The sequence below is a fragment of the Pundamilia nyererei genome, unplaced genomic scaffold, assembly GCF_000239375.1.
Source record: "Pundamilia nyererei isolate P.nyererei 1_Seehausen unplaced genomic scaffold, PunNye1.0 scaffold00134, whole genome shotgun sequence".
NCBI classification, from domain to species: Eukaryota; Metazoa; Chordata; class Actinopteri; order Cichliformes; family Cichlidae; genus Pundamilia; species Pundamilia nyererei.
In genome coordinates this window covers 1,435,138-1,447,543 of record NW_005187535.1, presented here as the reverse complement: position 1 = coordinate 1,447,543, position 12,406 = coordinate 1,435,138, and the positions used below count along the sequence as shown (strand labels likewise).

At 36.8% G+C, this 12,406-nt stretch overlaps 1 protein-coding gene across 1 annotated transcript in view; it reads left to right on the top strand.

The window, feature by feature from the left end:
* Positions 1–12,406, top strand: part of LOC102208279 (complement C3-like) — a 125,673-nt gene that overhangs the window by 54,441 nt on the left and 58,826 nt on the right. The window contains exons 10-31 of the mRNA XM_013913489.1: positions 278–424; positions 730–823; positions 946–1,034; positions 1,153–1,341; positions 1,454–1,606; positions 2,681–2,810; positions 3,593–3,661; positions 5,261–5,458; positions 5,603–5,720; positions 5,818–5,906; positions 6,317–6,456; positions 6,842–7,051; positions 7,507–7,570; positions 7,714–7,803; positions 8,217–8,423; positions 8,540–8,615; positions 8,715–8,874; positions 8,965–9,060; positions 9,310–9,460; positions 10,284–10,369; positions 11,200–11,277; positions 11,398–11,553. Coding sequence (XP_013768943.1) covers positions 278–424; positions 730–823; positions 946–1,034; positions 1,153–1,341; positions 1,454–1,606; positions 2,681–2,810; positions 3,593–3,661; positions 5,261–5,458; positions 5,603–5,720; positions 5,818–5,906; positions 6,317–6,456; positions 6,842–7,051; positions 7,507–7,570; positions 7,714–7,803; positions 8,217–8,423; positions 8,540–8,615; positions 8,715–8,874; positions 8,965–9,060; positions 9,310–9,460; positions 10,284–10,369; positions 11,200–11,277; positions 11,398–11,553 — 2,790 coding nt within the window. The remainder of the gene's footprint in view (positions 1–277; positions 425–729; positions 824–945; positions 1,035–1,152; positions 1,342–1,453; positions 1,607–2,680; positions 2,811–3,592; positions 3,662–5,260; positions 5,459–5,602; positions 5,721–5,817; positions 5,907–6,316; positions 6,457–6,841; positions 7,052–7,506; positions 7,571–7,713; positions 7,804–8,216; positions 8,424–8,539; positions 8,616–8,714; positions 8,875–8,964; positions 9,061–9,309; positions 9,461–10,283; positions 10,370–11,199; positions 11,278–11,397; positions 11,554–12,406) is intronic.

The following is a 12,406-nucleotide window of genomic DNA, read 5'->3' as shown; positions in this document are numbered from 1 at the left end:
GGGGGGAGGGTTTGGCAATTGGGCTTCAATGAGTTCAATGTGTTAATTTCAATGTTTCATGAGCAAAACAACTTTATAAAATTTAATATACACATAATGTGTATGTGATGTATAATATTTTACTGAACATGTTTAATTGAGATGAAAATAATTTTTTTCTGTTATTGTTGGTTTTTTTAGTTATTTTTTATGCTTTTGTTATATTGTTTTCAGAAACGAATGTGCTTAATATCAAATAAACTATGCTGATCTTTGTTTTTCTTTGTTGTAATGGCAGATTCAAGTTTTGAACCCTGATAACACTCCAGCAAAAGATATTCCTGTTGTGGTGAATCCTGGTGATGTGAAAGGGCACACTGCAGACAACGGCATGGCAAAGCTAAGCATCAATACAGTGGAAAACAGCGAAAACATCATTATTACTGTATGTTTAATTGTCAATTTGATGTTTTGCAATGTTGTTTATTGCCAAGTTATTGCCAACTATGCACTCATCAGTCTTTTTATTTCACTGTATGTCAGAAAGAACACAGCTTTAAAAATGTTATATAACTTTTCTTACGTGGTTGGAAATAGCCAGTAGTTTGTAGGTTAGCCAACTGTAGGTTAGCTAAAAATAGGCTAAATAGTTTTAATCTAGTACAAAATTAGTGTCATTGTATTGTTTGTTTATCATTGTATTATTTTTATATTAGTTGTGTATAATCTATTGTATGCCTTTAATTACAGGCAACGACTGCTGTTGAGAACATTTTACCAGCAAGGCAAAGATCTGCTACCATGATAGTTACCCCTCACACAAGCAGAAATTACATTCATATTGGTGAGGAATTTCGTAAAATGACATCAGAAGATAAGACAGCAGAAATCGTGCTGATAATCCTCTCTATAGCTCTGAGAGCCAACAAAGTGTCTAGTACTGATTGTAAAAAGTTGTTGTTGCAGGACTGGAAACAGCTGAGGTGAAATTAGGACAAAACCTCAAATTCAGCCTAAACCTTAACAGAAACGAAGAATATGATATCACATATCTGGTAAGAGACCTTTTATACCTGTCTGTATGTGTTTGAAAATATGAATGACTGGGTTGTAATTACTTACAGCAGCTTATGTAACAGGATGGATAAGTAAATTGTATAAATTTGTCTTCAGATCCTGAGCAGAGGTCAGCTGGTAAAACATGACAGATTCCGGGCAGAACGTCAAATTCTGATTTCTCACAATGTTCTAATTACCAAAGAGATGTTGCCATCATTCCGCATCATAGCGTACTACCATGTAAATACTGAAGTGGTATCAGACTCCGTTCAGGTGGATATACAGCACTCCTGCGTAGGAGATGTGAGACACAACACTGACACACAGTTAAGCTATTCATTGTATTATAACAATAACTAAGTTAAAAAAGACACCCAGGCAAAACATCTACTCTTCCTATTTTCTTTTCCTTTAGCTGAAGCTGGAAGAAAAGAAATATAATAACTATAAGCCTCGCGGGAAGTTTGAACTGAAGGTCACAGGAGATCCAGGAGCCACAGTGGGATTAGTGGCAGTTGACAAAGGCGTCTACGTCATAAACAACAAACACCGCCTCACCCAGAAAAAGGCAATGTCTTTTAACAACTCCAAAAAGCTGACTGTTCATCTGGACATTGCGTTTATCCAAGTGACTTTTCCAGTCTTAGCTGACTCCAGGTTTCCCCAACCTTATAAAGAGCATATTTGCATAATGACTGAAACTAGCACCACTGGCGAACAATGGGTCAATTTCTTGATTATTAATAAGCAAATTCTCACAGCCATTGGTCAAAAACCATTGATCAATGGCCATTCAAGTGCCATTCACAGAGAGTTGGGGAATAGCTGCAATCACAGCATTGTAAGATGGTGAAAGATGCACCCTTCTTCAATTCAGAGATGGTCTTTCCCTTTTCATGTAAATAGCCACCTTGAGTCCCTACTTAATCCAGGATGTGTACATCTTAATCACTGAAAGAGTGGCCACTTTACAGCAGATGTAAATAGAGTGCGTAGCCGAGTAAGTACTTCTGTGTTCACACCTACGGGCCCGTGACCAGTCTTTCAGTGATGAGGATGTACACATCCTGGACAGGGAGGAACACTGGCTTGAACAGGAAATCAAGGAGGCCATAGTACGTGAAAAAGAGAAGGCCATCTCTGAATCGAGGAGGGGGCCTAAGGGTTAATCTTTGTTGTGATTCCAGACATTCCCCAACTCTCTGTGAATGGTACTCATGGTCATTGATCAATGGTCTTTGATCAGTGGTTGTTGATAATGGTCGCAACAATTTGCATATCAAATAATAACACAAACCTGACCTCACAACCCATGGTGCTAGTTTCAGTCATTATACAAATGTACTCTGTATAAGGTTGGGGAAAGCTGCAGTCAGCTGATACTGGAAAAGTCACTTGGATGAGTGACAAAACATTTCTCCTACTGAAAATGCGAGGTCGAGATAAACAGAATCAACTTTTCTGAGTTTTTTATGAAATGTTTTATTGGTTCAAAGTTTAGAGACATGCATTTTTTTATGTTACCAATGTTGTCTATGGAAATGGTAGTCTCATAAAATAAATTCCTAACCCTAACTTATAACGTCTACTTTTACTATCTAAGACTCGCATGGTTCATTTGATTTGCTTCCACTCTGCGCAGATTTGGGAAATAATAGCGGCGTATGACACAGGCTGCACACCAGGTGGAGGAAAGGACAGCATGAATGTTTTCTATGATGCTGGACTGTTGTTTGTGGCCAGCACTACTTCTGGAACACCACATAGAACAGGTTACCCTACTTTACTCATCACACTGACTTTGTCAAAGTAGTGTAACAGTGACTAACTGAGAGCCACACAAACTGATTTCATTTTCTCCTACAAATGGTAAATGTCCTTGTATAAAACAAGGAAACCAATAATGGTCCTTTTTTAGGTTGCTGCTGGCCATGCTAGTCCACTACCTCTTTATTTTCTCTTGCTTGTAGCTCATACTAAAAAAAATGACTATATAGAAACAGTACAATGAAGGGACATAGTTAGCTTCTGTTGGTGCTCCCTGCCTTGTCAAAATTTGTTCATTTACTACTGTAGAAATATACCTTCTTCTCAAAGCATTAGAAGAAGCATCTCCCAAAAAGTGAAGGCTTACTTTCAAAATCGACTTAGAATGAATAATTTGATTGCCTTAAAGCGTTAACTATAACCTTTAAGTTCCTACTTCTGTGTTTTAGTGGCTTCTAACATAAACTATTAGGAGAAAATAAAGAATATGATATAATCTCTTATTTTTGGAATTCGGGTGTTTTCAGTCTCTAGCCATGCAGTCTGCCTTATCAAACATTTATGAAAGAACGGGTGCATCTAAAGAGCTCACTGAATTTGCCACTGCTGTAACAAGTCAGTTTGTTAAATTTCTTCCTTAATAGATATCCCATAATCAGCTGCAAGTAGTGTTATATGAAAGTGAAAATAAGCCATTTCAAGCGACTATGTTTTGAATGTGTTTTAAACTGTAACTGATGTCTTAGGATTGCAAAAGGGAGTGCTTTTTTCTGTTTTCAAAACTCAGATTTGAAGTGTCCTGCCACCAGCAGAAGGAAACGATCTACCACTTTGATTGACCTCAGAACCAGCTTGAGTGAGTATCCTAAACTGCCAAAGATAGACATTGCTATTTCTATTCTGTCTTTGACAGAATGAACTGTCAAAGACTTACTTTACTAGTTTCTTTAAGCTTGCTGCTTTGCTGAAACCACTTCCTAGAAGCATTTTGTTGTGATGAGAACCTTTGTGCTGATTGACCGCATGCAGGAAAGTGTCATGGTGGTTTATATTTGAATGCAAAGTTCACAGACACTTGGCAGGTAAAAACAAAGTGCACAGTTATTAGAAGAAAAACAAGGAAAAAGTTGCACAGTTTCAGAAAACAGAGGTCATTGTGTTTTGTTCCTGTGACGATTACTACTTTGGCCCCTTAGAAATGTATAAAAAACTATTTGCGGGGAACCTAGGAGTGATTTTTGACAGTAATCTAATGTTTGATAAACAGATTAATGCTACAATCAGGACCAGTTTCTTTCATCTTCGGCTACTTGCAAAAGTGAAGCCATGTCTCTGTTTTAGAGACTTTGAGAGGGCTATTGCCTTCATTTCATCTCGCCTTGACTTTTGTAATAGTCATTACTCTGGTCAGTGTGTCATCAGTTAGCCTACTGCAGCTGGTCCAAAATGCTGCAGCACGGTTATTAACTGGCACATGTAAGCCAGCCCTGCCTGCCAGTTCACATTGATTTTAAGATTTTATTATTTGTATTTAAGGCGTTGCATGGGTTAGCACCCTCATAGCTTTCTGATCTTTCAAATTGGTACACTCCTGCAAGATCACTGAGGTCTGTGGGTCAAATGCTCCTAGCTGTCACGAGGTCCAGATTAAAGCACACAGAAGATGGGGCCTTTGCTGTAACTGCTCCTAAATTGTGGAACAAACTGCCCCTTCACATCAGGACCCCCCCCCCAACATTGGACACTTTCAAAGCCTGTCTGAAAACCCAATTTTATTCCTAAGCTTTTATATCAGAATGAGTTTGTATGACTTTTATTTATCTTAGTTCCTACTCAAATCTGCTTATTTTCTTAACTTTTGTCATGTCTTCCTATGTTTTTATCTTGGTCAACAGTTGTTTTCTTAAATGTGCTATATAAATAAATTTGACTTGACTTGACTTGACTAGACTTCATGCATTTGTGGCATCATCTATCTATGAGAGTTATTGTTTCTTGACTTTGCTCTGGTTCACTCCTGCATATCTACATCAAGTATTTGTCTTGTGAAAAAAATTCTTTAAACAAGTTTATACTGGTTTAACTAATTTCCAGTAAGAGTCTCGTGATAACTGTGACCAGTGATTATAACAAAAATGAAATATCAGACAGAAAATAAATAATCAGACTATATTCACCCATTTGCACACACTCTACATAAACTTAGCACTGTGCACTCCACCACACTTTTCCATCAAGCAAAGCACATTCAAGCTTTTCACCATTACTCAAAGTCTCCTTTTGTGAACTGGAAAATAAAACCACAGACCACTGTTACAGTCACTTTATTTGTTAAATTGTCATGTTAAAATATTTACAGACATAAATGTCACCGTCCCTTTGTACATGATCATTCTTAATGAACTTTAAACTCTGTAATCTAAAGGTTTTTCTCTGTGGTTTCCTTTTTTTTCAGTATCTAAATATCAGGACAAAGAACAAATTGAGTGCTGTTTAGATGGCATGAAGGATGTTCCTGTTCCATACATTTGTGAGAGGCGACGCGACTATATTGTGGGTGGTCCAGGCTGTGCAGAGGCGTTCCTTCACTGCTGCAAGGAGATGGAAAAAGTGCATGTTGACAGGAAAGTGGAAGCCCTCAAACTGGCTCGCAGTAAGAGATGGGGACTGGGGATGGGAAAACTCTTTTTGGGTAGATCACGTATATTAGTTTATATATTTAGTTGTATGCTAGTTTTTAAAAACTCATTCTCATCATATAAAAAGTATAACAGTACTTTTTGATCACATCTTTTAGATGAGCTTGATGATGATTACATAAACAGCTATGAAATCTCTGTTCGGACGAGCTTCCCCGAAAGCTGGCTTTGGATTAACTTCACACTACCAAATTGCACTCAAAACATCAAAAACTGGTAAGTACAGCCAATAAAAAAGCAATGCACAAAAACTCGTTCCACTTCTCTAAGGAATTTTTTTGCCACTGAAACTGATGGGACTTTTCTATTTCAGCCGTACAACATTTGAGAAAAATGATATACCTTTACCTGACTCAATTACAGCCTGGCACTTTACTGGCATTAGTATGTCAAGGACTCATGGTGAGAATTGTTTCTGTGCACAAATTTTTCTTTTTTATATGTACAATTCCTGTTTCGAAATTGTTACACCAACCTTAGCTTTTAAAAAAAAAAATTGATCTATCAGTTCAACAGAAAGCTGAAACTATATGTAAACATTTTTATACAATATGTACATTTGGCCAAAGAAAGATGAAAACATTTGGTTTGGTGTCAAGCGTATCACGCACAGCTCACAACTCACAACATAAAACTGAAGAGTTAAAGTATTCAGTTGGCTGAAGTTGTTACAGTTGTTGCCTAAAGTGAAGAAGTACAACTCGTGTTATTTTTTTTAGATTTAACATAAATTGTATTTTATATTTCCACTCACAAATGTCTCGCGCTTTCTTTTGCTTTTGTTTTATGTTTATTTTGTCTCTCATTTGAAGGTATCTGTGTGAATGATGATTTAGAGATCTTAGTACAGAAGACATTCTTCATTGATCTCAGACTGCCATACTCTGCAGTCCGTGGAGAGCAGCTGGAAATTAAAGCAATTCTCCACAACTATGAAGACGAGCTTATCAGAGTGAGTCTGTGCTATTAAACCCCAATGTGCAGAATTAGTTAGAACTGCTGGAAATACCATGCCAAGATGCCAAGAGGACTGATGAAACTGATGTTTAAAAAATATGATTTAGTGTCAAGGGTAACAGGTAGGTTTCTGCAAAATCTCTCCTAATGGAATGAAGATTATTAAAACATGTCAACCAGCATCTTTTAATCTCTACACTTAAAATTTGAATGATGGTGGTGGGCCAACTATATGTTATCATATGGGACTTTCGCAGTCATGGAATTATTCAGTGATCCCATATTCAATGCAAAGTATCTGCATTGTCTGTTTTCCACCTGTTTAGGTTTTTGTCGTGGCTTTTAAAAAAAATCTACTGTCCATCTTTACCCATTTCAAGGTGCGTGTGGATCTGAAAGAAGAAACCAACTTGTGCAGTGCAGCTCATAAGCGCGGGAAGTATCGTCAGGAGGTCACTGTTGGGAGTGGAACAACACGGGCTGTAGCATTTACCATTATCCCCATGAAGGAAGGACTTTTTCCTATTGAGATTAAAGCAGCTGTTAGAGATGGTGGCAGTGATGGTATCAGGAAGATGCTGCGGGTAGTGGTAAGAAAGATTTGTTGCAGCACTCGATATATCATATGAGAATGGTTTGAACCTCTCATTTCTGTCTCAGACCACTAATTGTCTCCAATACACCTTCTGTTGACACTCAAGGGCAGTTACAACAAATTAAATTAGTATGAGTAACATAACCAAGAAAATATTTAAAAACATTTCAACATGCATTGATGCCTGCTCAAACATCCAGGTAAGGAAAGCCACCCAAATTGATTCTTTTTATCTGGACGTAAATATATACTGTTTATAAGGTTGGGGAAACCTGCAATCAGCTGAGACTGAAGAAATTACTTGGAAGAGTGACGAAACATTTCTCCCACTGAAAACGCAAGATCAAGATGAACAGAATCAATTCTTTGTGATTTTAACAGGCAATTATCTGTATTAGCAATTTACTCAGACAGTGTTTACTCCTTATCTTAAAACTACTGTTTTTTCAGCCTCCAGGTGTACTGACGTATAATACAAAAACTCTACTATTAGACCCTGCTAGGAGAGGAAGAGGTAACTTTACTGTTTAAATAGTTGCAATGTGCGAAATATATATAACTTATATTTAACAAAATATATTTATTCATTATTTATTTGTTTATTTTATATACAATCATTTCAGAATCCACTAACTTCTTATCTGTCTCTTCGATTAGATGGCAAACAAGTGGAAATCATCAAGAGTGCCATTCCTGAAACAGATATGGTTCCAGATACAGCTGCAAGAACACAAATATTTCTAAGTGGTAAGACCAAGAACCTTATTTTCCCAAAGCTAACACAAAGCTAACAAATCATATGCCAAGAGATTTTGAATAAACAGTGCTAGCTACCCGACAATGACCATTACATCTATGCCACAGCGTGCGCCTATCTGAGTTCGCACTGAAAATATTGAAACAGTTAAAGATTGGTTTATTAAAAAACACATGCAAGTCCATTGCAAACTAATATTACTCATAATTCAAAAAGTTGTTGTGACTGTAAAAAAAAACAAAAAACCTGAAAGCAGATTTGGAATCATCCTCAAAAACTGGTTTAGAAAAGTGTGTTGTGGTTTCTGATGATTACAAAAAGATTTTTTTTTGTTGACCTTTGTAATCAATAGATTAGCCCCATTTCCAACTCAGTAACTGTGGGTTTTCTTATGTCTATACAGGAAGAGAGCAAATGAGCACACTATTGGAGAACGCCATTAGTGGTAAATCTATGGGGACTCTAATCAAACAGCCCAGGGGCTGCGGAGAACAGAACATGGCTGGCATGACCTTGCCTGTTATTGCAACCATGTATTTGGACAAAACAAATCAGTGGGAGTTTGTGGGCTTTGAAAAGCGTAACGAAGCTCTTCAGCACATAACAACAGGTAGCTTAACACACAGAGGCATGCAGACAAGCTCTCCAAAATGGTATCAAATCAGCAAATTTCAGTCAAGTGTTGACTGGTAATTAATGAAATGTTTTGCCTTTGGTTTTGTCCAGGTTATACAACTGAACTTACTTATCGAAAGCAAGATGGCTCTTTTGCAGTCTTCCCCAGCGAAGATGGCAGCACCTGGTGAGTCAGCAAAACTCCAAAATGATTGTTAGATAATGGATGTATTGTTTTAGGGAAAAATAAATAATCCAGAGGTGCTCATGTTCTCTCTTCTGTAAGGTTGACTGCCTACGTTGCCAAGGTTTTTGCAATGGCTTATTACCTGATCAGAGTGGATAAAGATGTGATCTGTGATGCCATCAAGTTTCTCATCCTGAACACGCAGCAACCTGATGGCATGTTTAAAGAAGTTGGATATGTGTACAGTCAATCGATGCGTGTGAGTTTCCTAATTTTAATAAAAAAATATTTATTAAATTTGGTTGTATACAAAAATGAAATGTTTACCTTTGTATATGTGTATGTGTAGAGCGATCTGTTAGGAACAGATTCAGATGCCTCCATGACAGCCTTCTGCCTGATTGCTATGCAGGAGTCTCGAGAAATTTGCAGGTCCTCTGTTAATGTGAGTATATACCTACATGCACTGTACATCCACTAGATAAAAAGAAATACATAGTGTAGATAAACAATTTGACTGTTCTATATAATTTACAAATAAATTGGAGAACAGCAGCCCACTGGCATTAGGAAAGTTATATCAAAGACCATATACTATATCTGGATGTTATATTTGCATCTATGTCTCATTGATTTATCTTATCTTCTGCATTTATCTTATATATTTCATTTGGTGTCTGTGCTTCATGTGCAGAGTTTACAAAACAGTATTAATAAAGCAGTGGCCTACCTGGAGAAGCGTCTACCCAGCCTCATTAACCCTTATTCTGTTGCAATGACATCATATGCCCTGGCTAATGAAAACAAACTGAACAAGGAGATCCTCTTCAAGTTCATCAGTTCAGGTGGTTTCACACAGTTGTCCTAAACATAAGATTAAATTAGTGTATTTATGTTTTAGTGATCCAGATATGTTTGAGGACGACTTTCATCCCAAACAAGGTATACCACTTTGATCAAAAAGTTCCAAATTCCGCAGATAAAAATCAAAAACCTTGATTTTAATTAAAAAAATATCCTTACCAAAGATATTTAGAAGTACACGGGTACTTCTGCACTGCCCTGAACATGGCTCTATTTTAACAGATAGTGACCATATTCACAGTATAAAAACCTGTGAATGTGGGCAAAAAATGCTAATTATGACTGAGCTCATCTGAGGTGTCAACTATGAGATGATCCCTCAGATGAGGGATGAGTATGACTCTTGAATAAGTTTGAGATAGAGCTGATATTTACTCTCTGTTTAAGTTTGAGGTCTGTGTAAAAATTGCAAGTGCAAGCAATCTTTGGTTTACAATTCTTATTATATATATATATATATATATATATGGCATTATGTAGCGACAGAACAGTTGATTCATACTCATATCAAAGGGAATTCTCAGCTCTCACTTGCCTATTTGTTAAATGAAAATGCCTCGTGGTCAATTCCATCTACTAGTTAAAATCAAACAACTGAAAACACGCTCTTGGGAGACAGAAAAATAGATACAGCAGATGCAGCTCTCAAAAATGAGAGAAATGTGGAATCCTTCTACTTAGTGCCTTTGTGTGCTTAAAGATTTTGTTAACACAACAACAACTAACAATAATAATAGTAATAATAAAACGAAATATATGTATTTGTAAAACTTTTTTGTAATTGTATGTATGGATCCTCCACAGACAGAACCCACTGGCAAGTACGTGATGAATTTTATTACAAACTGGAGGCCACAGCTTATGCTCTGCTAGCACTTATCAAGGCTGAGGTGAGCAAATCCCACTTACACTGAAAATACAACAGAGGTGTATCAAACCCCTCAAAACAAACTGGGAAAATTACATAAACAAGTAAAGTTGATAAAAGCCAATACTAATTTTAGCTAGCATGTAACACTTTTCAGTCTTGAAAGGCATAAATGACTTTGTGATTTATTTATTTTTTTTACGTTGTCTTGAACAATAGTTGGCTTAGTTTTTCTGAAGGTCTATCAAAATTGTTTTTTTGAATTTAGTTTAGCTTTTTTATTCACCTAGGTTAATAATCAGCATGTAATAGACTCATAGTAACAATGCTACATGCTTTAGCTAAAAATAAATAAATAAATAAATAATAAAATGATAAAAAAAAATAAAGATAAAATTGGCTGTTACTGTTGGCTACAAAAGTGGGGCCCATCTGATGCAAACTGAAATTTCTTCAATATTTGGGATTTCTTCATTGATTGAGTTTTTATTGGGGGGGGGCACCAATTGTTCCAATTGGTGCAATTGGAACAACTGCACCAATTTCGCAGTTGTTCTTAATGTCCATCACTGGTCACCAGGTCTATCTATTTATGTGCTATCGATTTATTTATGTTCCCAGAAAATTGAAGCCTCTTCTATCATAGTGTGTTGATGACATCAGCCTCATGTATATGTGGTTTTAGTCCCAGTGCCTTCAGTTCTCCTTGCATTCTGCATGTACAACTGCTCTTCTATTATTAAACATAGCCATGAATTCTACTGTTTGTTTATTTAATGATTCAGACAAACATTTTTTCCATGACTGCGGGATATGTCTTCTGACTTAGTTGCTTATGTTCCTTTATTAAAGGCCTATGAGGAAGCCACACCTATTGTGAGATGGCTTGGCAAGTACCAAGAGGGAGATGGAGGTTATGGGTCAACTCAGGTAAAACAAAAGTCCCTCTGACAGTTTATTATGTGTCTGTGTAGCAAAACCTTACCGATTTTTTATTTATTTTTTTGTCAGTATAGAAAGACTCAGTCTAATGCGTATATTCTTCTTCAGGCTACCATAATGGTGTACCAGGCAAGTTCAGAGTACTGGATCAATGCTAAAGAACCAGAGCATAATGTGGATGTAGACATCCTGCTACCCGGCAGAACAATGACTGACAAGTACAGCTTCCGCAAGGCAAATCGTTTTACCACAAGAACATCAAAGGTGAGCCGAGCATCTTGTTCAAACAAGTAAAGTGTGGTGGTGAGTTTGGGATTTGGGAATGGGGAAGAGAAAACTTCAGCTCTCGTTTCACCAAAATAATTATTGGAGAAAAATGAAATTGAGGTTAAATGTGACATGAAGCAAAAACTAGTCCTGAACTTGCATGAGCCAGTTAGAGGTAACAACAATTTGGCAGCGAGTGAAGGTACAAGCCCTGCATGTTGATACTGGAACCAGGGTTGAGAGCTGAAGCCCAGAAAAATCCAAAGTGCCACTGGAAGGTGGGTCCAGTAAGAACACTTGACTCATATTTCCAGCTTAGAAAACAGAGAAAGAAGGAAAATCCAGACTGCACAGATCATGACAGTACAGCCTACAAAGACAATGTTACTAATCTTAGCCAGTTTGCTGCAGTAACTTCAGTTAGTTTAATATCTGTTAGTTGGAGCTGAGCTTAGTGTCCCTATCACTCATGTTGAGCCGTTTTTGCATCAATGAAACCAAATGTATAGCTAAACTTCAGGCTTATCTTTAATTCATAATCATTTACTTATACATTTATTTATTTACTTTTACAGACCTATCAACCTGAGTGTTTAGCTGTAAGTTTTAGATGTTATTGGTGTTTTTCCACAACCCATCCCACTCTGTATCCCACACACTGAAGTCCCTCTGCCAGTGGAAAGCCAAAGTTTTAGTGGGTAGTTAGCTTTTAGTGTGCAATGTTTATCAAATCAACCTGCTAGGAGGATCGTTGGGAACAAGAATTTTCATAAATAAAATAAAATACAAATAAAATACAAACATTTATAAAATTGTGATTTTCATTGAAAAATTAATTTAAAAAAGATTA